The sequence below is a fragment of the Monopterus albus genome, unplaced genomic scaffold, assembly GCF_001952655.1.
Source record: "Monopterus albus unplaced genomic scaffold, M_albus_1.0 scaffold101.1, whole genome shotgun sequence".
NCBI lineage: Eukaryota > Metazoa > Chordata > Actinopteri > Synbranchiformes > Synbranchidae > Monopterus > Monopterus albus.
In genome coordinates, this window is record NW_018127981.1 from 159501 (window position 1) to 168622 (window position 9122).

General features: G+C 41.7%; 1 protein-coding gene across 1 annotated transcript in view; it reads right to left on the reverse strand.

The window, feature by feature from the left end:
• Positions 1–1329: 1329 nt before the first annotated feature.
• mtmr11 (myotubularin related protein 11) overlaps positions 1330–9122 on the reverse strand; it is a 31831-nt gene continuing 24038 nt past the window's right edge. The window contains 6 exon segments of the mRNA XM_020609704.1: positions 1330–4621; positions 6987–7304; positions 7758–7976; positions 8440–8610; positions 8920–8965; positions 8967–9078. Coding sequence (XP_020465360.1) covers positions 4172–4621; positions 6987–7304; positions 7758–7976; positions 8440–8610; positions 8920–8965; positions 8967–9078 — 1316 coding nt within the window. The 3' untranslated portion in view covers positions 1330–4171.

Below are 9122 nucleotides of genomic sequence, written 5' to 3' on the forward strand. Positions count from 1 at the left end.
TAGTGTGTTACCAACTGTTTTTTTGGTGACTATGGTCCCAGCTGCCTTGAGACCATTGACAAGTTCCTCCCAAGTAGTTCTGAGCTGATTCCTCACCGTTCTCATTGTCATTGAAACTCCACGAGGTGAGATCTTGCATGGAGCTCCAGACCGAGGGAGATTGGCAGTTAATTTATGTTTCTTCCATTTGCGAATAATCGCACCAACTGTTGTCACCTTCTCACCCAGCTGCTTGGCGATGGTCTTGTAGCCCATTCCAGCCTTGTGTAGGTCCACAATCTTGTTCCTGACATCCTTGGAAAGCTCTTTGGTCTTGGCCATGGTGAAGAGTTTGGAATCTGGATTGATTGATTGCTTCTGTGGTCTCTTTTATACAGGTAACAAGCTGAGAGGGCTCCCAGTGTCAGCTTGTTACCTGTATAAAATACACCTGGGAGCCAGAGATCTTGCTGACTGATAAGGGATCAGATACTTATTTCATTCATTAAAATGCAAATTAATGTATAACTTTTTTTGTAATGCATTTTTCTGGATTTTTTTGTTATTGTTGTGTCTCACTGTTCACATACACCTACCATTGAAATTGTAGACTGATCATTTCTTTGTTAGTGGGCAAACTTACAAAATCAGCTGGGGTTCAAATAATTTTTTTCCCTGACTGTATATATAAAAATGTCCTTTTCACTCAGACTGCAGAAGGACATATTTTACCAGATATGGTTGAAATGGATGGAATATGTGAAACCTGTAAGGCCTGACTTTGTGTAAAACCACTGGGTGCCTATGTAGTAGTGAAGCTACATTGACTATCTATACACAGTGAGGTACCAATAGAGAAGAGGTTCCCCTGCCCCGGTCATGTTCTTTGTTTGTTGTTGTTTTTCATTTTGTTTTTCTGGTTTTTTAAAAAAAAAAGCAAAAGTATTGTATGGTAATACATTGCAGATTGTACTCATTATGCAGTGTGCTTTTTCAATAAAAAAGTAAAAAAAAAAAAAAAAAGTTACCTGAAGCCCTGTTTTTGTAGATGTCATGCTCTTGGAGAGTGGAGTGGAGTCAAATGATAGTGCTGAAATGATTAGTTGATCGATTTTATATCATTGTAAACTGAATATCTTTGTAGTTTCGTGTGTTTTTCCACCTTTGGCCCTGGAACATTGTGGTGGGCTTTGCAATGTTTTCCAACAATTTATAGCCTAAACAAGTATGTTGCACTCCTAACAGTTGATTCACTGATCATTTCACGTCACATCCTGACTGCTCCCCTCCTCAGGTCTCCCACCAAGGTGAGCTCCAGCCAGACTGGCAGCCTGGAGAGCAGCTCTGCCAGGGGGCCCCGCCCTGCCACACTGCCAGAGTTGTATCTCCTTTGAAGCCCGCCTGAAGCGCCTCTCGTGCGGCCACCTCTTCTGCGACCCCTGCTGCGACCAGATCGTCAACCTGGCCTTCGAGGACATCGAAGGCCTGTCCGACTACCCCTGCCCCATGTGCAAGTCCATCCGGCAGCTGGGAGGCCTGGGACCGTCCTCCTCTGGGTACTTCTATGGGCCCTACAGCATCCTGCAGCAGCAGCATACAGGGAAGGAGCACGAGAGTCAGTGGGGGTGAACACGATGGTTCTCTCCTCTAACAATGGACTTAAATCTTTTGGTGTCTGGTGCGTGGTTGATCTTTAACGCACTGCCATAATAAATACATGGTGACTGTGGACTACAGCCAGTGGTCATCCTACTTTAATCCATCTCTCTTGCTCTGTTCGTGGTAATCAGATGAAACATGAGAATGCATGACACTAGCATCTGTAGGTTTGAAGTGTCAAAATGCATCTCAGTAGACCGCTGCAAACTCACACACCATCATAACAAATATGGAAGAGAGGTCTCTCACATATCTCTATGTTTTACCCCAGAGTGTAGTGAAACAACAAGAAAAACACCACATTCGTATTTTTAACAGCGTGCAGGTTTTCTGCCTACTTGTGTATGAAGACACAGATCAGTTAAAACACTAAGCTTCAGTCAACTGGACTTGGCGTTGGATACTCGAGAGACCAAAACCAGAGCTTTACGCGAAGTTAACTGTGCAGTAGATATTTTGTATATTTAACATTTTCTGTCAAGTGAGTTCTTATTTTGTACACTTCCTGTGAAAGTAATGAGCATTTTGCACACAATTTTCAAATTTATTCTGTGTACACACCATTAAAGATGGTTGGATTTTAAATTTTAATTCTGTTGTACAGTGCCATGCAACTTTTTAAGTGTTTCAGATCATATTGTAAATATTTATTTTGCTAAAAATTAAAGTTGGTGAACAGTGAATGAGTAGGGATCGTTTTATTTTTGTGGAACTGATTCATATTATGAACAACTTAAGAGTTTATAAACTGACAACACTATCAGGATCAAAGCATGCTGATAAAAAACATATGTACATCTGGCAAATTTAAGTCAACTTTGTACCAAAAACATTAAATTATACAATGATACAGACCAACAGGTGAGGAACAAGATCAAATTAGACTTTCCATGCAAACAGGAAAATAAAAACCTTGTATTTTTTTCCATGGAAGATAAGGAAATGTCTTGGCATCACACCTGGAAAGCTCTGAAATTATAGCTGATATCAATGTGCCTTGATATGAATGTGAATATTTACAACAATTTAATAATTCATAGTGCTATCAAGTGAGGTACCATTTGACATAAGAAAGTCGGCATCAGTCAGACATGCTGCCTGAAAATATTTAGAAAAACATGCTTTTTCAAATACGTAATGGTGCAAATTCATTCATCCATGGGAATGACGCCAGTACATCCACTAGACACCCACATCATGCGAACGACAACCTATTTGGATTTAAAGGCACAGGACCACATCTTCCCTCTGTGCTTTTAAAACAGCCAGACGCTTCCAAGTCCTTGACCTAAATGCTGGCTGCATACTAATACACCACCGGGCAGGAAAAAAAAAAAAGATCAAGTTCAAAGTAAACACAGGAGGAAACAAGCTTCCCTTTGCTTCCAACAGCGGTACCCTTTCAAGGTATGGCAATCAAAACAAGGCAGAATGAAGGTTTGTTTTGTAGTTCCACCACAAAATGATGGAGACTATTCAAAATAATACATTTGGTCACTAGAAAATTGACTGACAATGGTCAAAAATACTTGAAAGGTGAAATTATATGACTAAACCCCAAGAGGATTTCAGTCACGCAGAAAATGAGTTACATACTGCAATAATACTCAGTGACCGTGGCCACGTGTGGACACATGAAGGCTAACGTAACACTGAAGTTAATATAGGCCTCTTGGTGCTGCCAACCATGCATGCAAGTGGAGAGATATGAGAGCAGTACAAAAATAGCTCTCATGCCCCAAATTCCACATTCAAGTCACTGGTCACACGTGACTAGTGCAGAAATGATCATTTTCCAAACAATGTTCTACTACAAACTAGTAATTAAATGTGCTTTTCACATTTGTGTGATGTCATGAAGGGCTAAAGAGCCTGTTGTAAAAAGGTCTGAAGACATGGTGCTTGCATTTCCAGTTGCTGCCATACATCTTGTCAAAGCGCCCTTAAGAACCACCTCAGGACACCACAGTCTCTGTCCTGCCCTGACATTGTACCCATATAGGATAAGAACCTAAAAGTGGATACTACACACTTTCTTTCCTGAAGGGTGATGTAACATAAATGTATAATGACAGTCTCTACTGCATTTTAATATAGTACAGGGCGTGCATGATTATGAGGCTTTAGGAGTTGGCATCTTCAGCCCTTGGTTTGTCTCTTTGCTTCACTGCAAACAGATCCATTTCATTAAAGGAACAATGAATACTATATCTTTTTTTTAACAAATGTACAAAACAGTTGTCACACTTTTTAATACAGTACAGGTGATGAAAAGCAGAGTCCAGAGCTCTCGCACGTATTATTTCACACTACGGTTCACTGTGCTCCACAGAGACCCGCTTCATGTCTTATCACCTTACATGATTAAATACGGTTTGTCAGAAAACACACACCTGCATCTCCTCAGTAAATGATACCAGCAAACGACTGCTTAGTTTCATAGTGTGCAGGCAGCTGAGATGGTTGTAGAACCCCGTCATGATGTGGAGCAGCCTGTAACTTATATGAAAACAGTAAAGGCCAAGGCCAGACCTCAGGAGGCTATCGAGCTTTTGCTCTTAGGTGGTTTGGCATTGCTGGGTGCTGGGTAGTAGCGCTGGTCAGGGCGGGTCTCTGCTACTGAGGAGTGCCCAAACAGGAAAGTGTGCTTGTTGCTGCCACCATTGTCCTTGTGGCTGGGCCTACATGGTGGGGCTGAGGAGGGCGTAGGGCCCCTGGAGTTGTGCTGGGTGGTGGAGGTAGGAGAGGGTGCCGCTTTGGGTGCACCCATGCCCTGAGGCCTTGATGCTGGGAAGAGGAAGGTGCCATTGTTGGTGTTTTGATTCAGATTGGTGTCAGCATTTCGGGGCTCAGCTGGCTTTGTGGGTGGGTTCGTATCTGTGCTGGTGGATACTTGTGCTAGCTTGTCTTTGAGCTGCTGCACCTCCTGGGCTAGTCGCTCCACAGGGTGGAGGTGGTTGGTGGAGATGGGGTGGGAGAACGCCTGAGGATGTAAAGTAACATGGTCAGTTTATCTTCACTGTTCTCACCAGAGGGAATTATTCCTCAAATCTTCACTGGACAAGGCTCTTGATGTTCACTCTTAATCGATAACACATTTCATGAAGAAGAAAAAAAACAAAAAACCAAAAGCAGAATGTAACAGTGAAGAAGTGTCTGTGTACCTAATGCCTGATAATATTTCTCTGCACCACAGAGCTCCATTGTTGTCCAGAACAATCAAAGGCACACTGATCAACACTGTGTGACATTTCTTTTTAACACACACACACATTTTTTCCCTAACAACACCAGAAATACACTGCCAGAAAAACCTGCTTGTGTCCCAAATGTATATTAATCTGCAGCTAAAAACAGTCCTAATGGATTATTTAATGTGATTTAGACCACAGTGGTCTGCGCTATTAGTAAAATATTTTGCCCTAAATTAAACTATATAAAGTATTTCTCACTGATTTTTAAAGACATCTTATTACTAGTAGTTTGTCATTTTCTAATTTACCTTAACGTTACTGTGTATAATTACTTTTGCTTGCGGTTCTGTCTCACCCTCAGCATTTCACTGTACAGACGACAGGTATTATTCTGCACAAATAACGTCAGTAGTTTCTTGACATATTGTTGGTTTTGATCTTTTCACTGAATCTGTTGATAATAATAAAATAATAAAAATTTCTCCAAACGTATTCTTTAACATGCAAACAATGTTACATTGACATACCAAGGAACCAGTTTATTAGTACACATGTCCAGTCTCATATAACCCAGTCCAATAGCCCAGCAATAAATCCCACCTCCTACTTGAAGATTATAATATTCAGGCTTTTTAAAAACGATTATTTTGGGGGCACAGTTAGTGGTTGTGTTGTAGTGAAGTGCATTAAACATGAGAGTTGTTTAGTGTCAGTTCACAGCTTCATTACAACAGTGAAAAGCAGCAAAACTTCACATGAAACATGAGCTCCAGCTTGGTTCTAGAAGAAAGAAAGAAAAGGATCTGTTGGCATGGAGGGGAAGTTTAATGTTGTGTAAAATCATAAAGGAAACATCTCAGTTACACAAGGGCACTGGATTTTCCCAAATCTGTCTACACTGTTAATCTGAGATGCTGCTGTAGCTGTTTGATAGGTTTTACTTCCTCTACAGCTTCCTTAAAATAGATGACTGCTCACCCACACAGCCCTCGACTATTCCTGACATCACCATGGGGACACTAACAGACGCACTGTGGTGCAGACATCACAAAGTCTGTACCAGGTCCATATTTGGAGTTGTCGATCAGCACTCCAACTAATCTGAACAACAAAGACATGTCATCTAATGAACAAGCAGTCATGATGTGGGAGGATGTAACACAGAAGACATGAGGCTGTAGTGGATAACTCAGAGCCTTCACGCGGTCTTATGGATGGTGCCCACTTCATAAACTCAATGACATCAGTCTGTCTCATCCTTCTGTATGCTGCATATTTTTTTATATGCTGGGCTATGAATGAATCTGTCCTTAGTAAATCACATCTTATTTACAGTTTTTAACGCAGAATGGAAAATAATTTCACAAAGAACTGGCTCTCAGGTTCAAGTGGAAACTTTTACCCTACGCTGTATTCAGTGACATCAGGCTGAAAAGCTAACATTTCTTTATATTTGAACATCAAATCGTCTTTGTGGTTCACCACCACAACTTATTCAATCAACCCAACGCTGAACATTTACTCACTTTGAACGCTCTGAAACTCGGGTGTGGACTGTGATGACTTAAGCGAGTTAAGAGGACATCTGAAGATTTGGGGGAGTTCTTATGAACTATAACAAATGTCTCATGTCTAAAAATTGACAACGCAGTTGAGTTTTTTCCAAATATGGAATATGGCTCCAACATGATGTGTGATGTTTTCTGTGGCACTGAAACACAGCTCATAACATGCTGCGGCTACACAGATGAGACTTGTTAGCCAAATAAAACAGTTTTAGCTTTTTCCAGGGAGAAATTCTGATACTAATAAAAAGATAAAATAACAAATAACTTGTTCCAAAGATTTCTGACTTATGGCCCCTTCAGACAAAGTAATGCCTATCGCGGTGCCTCATCACATGTTACGGTTTTAGTGTGGACAGTTTCCTTCTGAGTATTTTATACAAACAATTTTTAGATGCCAAAGGAGACATCTTGAAAAACAAGTCCTTAAAGGCCACTAAAAAAGCCAGCATACCCTCAGTAACCTTTATGTGATCCTGACAGAATCTAGAGCTTTCCTTTATTATTTTATCAGTTGAGCTAACCTGACTATACCTGATTCACCAATATTCTTAATTAACCTCTAAAGCACAGTTCTCACATACTGTACCTGTGCATGGAGGGCCCCCCGGAGGTAGCATTCCTTCCACAAGCCCATGCAGGGCACCATAAGGAGGGGCAGTAAGGGCTCATAGGGATCAAGTGGTGCTTGAGGTCCACAGGTAGAAGTGAGGACCTGGGGAAACTCAGTCAAGGCCCAAGCTTTCAGCAGCCTCTCCAGGCCAGGCACGTTCTCAGATGACGGTGCCCTCCGGTGGCTCTTCTTGTAAATGCCTGAGCTGCTGTTGCGCCAGGGAAGCAGATTAGCTGGACAAGAGAAGACGCCTCGAGAGAGGAGGACGACTGAGCCGGGGATGGTGTCAGTCACCTAGTGGACACATGAGACCGTGGGGAGGGAAAGAAAAAAATACTGTTAGTCGAAATTTAAGGCAAAGGCACCTGCAAATGTAACTGTGCCAACCATGTGCAATGAAGTGTAAGGAGTATGTACTGCAGGTTTAACTTAAGGATTCTGGCCACTGAAATATGGAAGTTCAATTATGAGATGTGACAATTTTCCAGTAACAACATGTTTAACAATTCCTCAAGCACTCTGATACTGATAACTCATTTCAAATTACTGACTTTATTTTAACCTAGAGTAAAGTTTATCTGTGCAATACAACCCAAAGAAAAGGTCCAAAGTGACATGTATGTGCAAACGTTATGAGATCTAGCTGCCAAAATGATTGATTTTAAGTTGCCAAGTCACCCACTATTAAGCTCCCACCATGGCCACTAGAGGGTGTGTTGCATCACTTCAAAGATCTGGGAGCCCTACCCTGTGCTTGTCTGGGTTGGTGTTGAGGTTTCCATTGAGAAGAGGTTGCAGTGGAGGGGTCGGGGGGACAGGGTGGGTGAAGCATTCTTGTCTCTGTTTGCTGTACTGTAGTGACCAATCCCACACTGGGGGCAAAGGAGGGTCGGACGGATATGAGGAAGAATCTGGATGAAGCGTGTCTCTCCAGCCATTGACAGGTGTGTAGGACTGTCCAAGGTTCTGGGTGAAGCAGTACATTTGGTTATAAGTTTTATTTTTTTTAATCCATTTTCAGTTGAATGCCAACTTTTATTTTCTATGCAGGTTTGTACACCAGCATTTTTAAATTATTTATTATATAGAGTACCTTCTGTAGTCATCTGAGACATTTGTCTAGGACAGAAACTTCATGAAGAAGATACTGATACTGTTATTAATAATATTACATGCAGCAATCAGATTTGTCCTTAAGATCAACTAATAACACAAAAAATAAATATTATCACATACTGCATTTAGAATTTAGATCCAGAAATACCAGAGTTATGTACATCTGCAGAAAATACTAATGTCATTCTTTTGAAAAGTCTAATTCTAAATTAGTTGATGATGATTATTATTCCAATCAATACATTCAACATCAGAGCCTTTACTGGCCCTTTTCCATCAGAGACAGAAGACACCCTTCTCAGGTGTCCAGTACCTGTGACGGTTTGCATCTCTCTCGCTGGCAGTTGGCCAGGAAGGTAGAGAAAAGTGGTAGGTGGACACTGTCGTGCAGGGCCAATAGGAAGTCATCTGTCAGTTGGAAGAGAGAGGGATACTGGGACCACAGCTGCCACACACAGTCCAGGAAGAGCAGGAAGACTGGAGCCTACAGGGAGGGAGAGATGTGAATCAGTGTGACTGTAACAAGACAATTAATACTGAATTATCATCATGTGTGACGGGACTATACTGCATCTTTGTCATATAAATAACACTATTCAAGGAATTTTCCATTTTTAAATGGCACACCTTCCCACGCCTTGTAATATCAGTGCAGTTTTGTGCTGGAAGTGGTGTTTTCTTATTGCACAGTGAGTTTTTCCCTTGCCTGTTCAGTATTTTCCTGAAGTGTCAGGAGAGTCGACAGCCTATCCAAAACCAGACCACATTTTCATTGTCAGGGTTGACCTCTCACCTCCTCCTTGTCGTTGTCGCGGTGGTAGTTGATGCGGCTGTAGAATTACCCACTCCTTCTGCACCAGGCTCTGGAAACCATGCTGGGTCCGACAGTGGGGGTCACACATCACTTGCACCAGGCTGGACACCACACAGCTCATGTCCCGGTCCTCTGGCTCTGTAACATCAATACAGAAGCACATGCTAAAACTTTTAAATCAT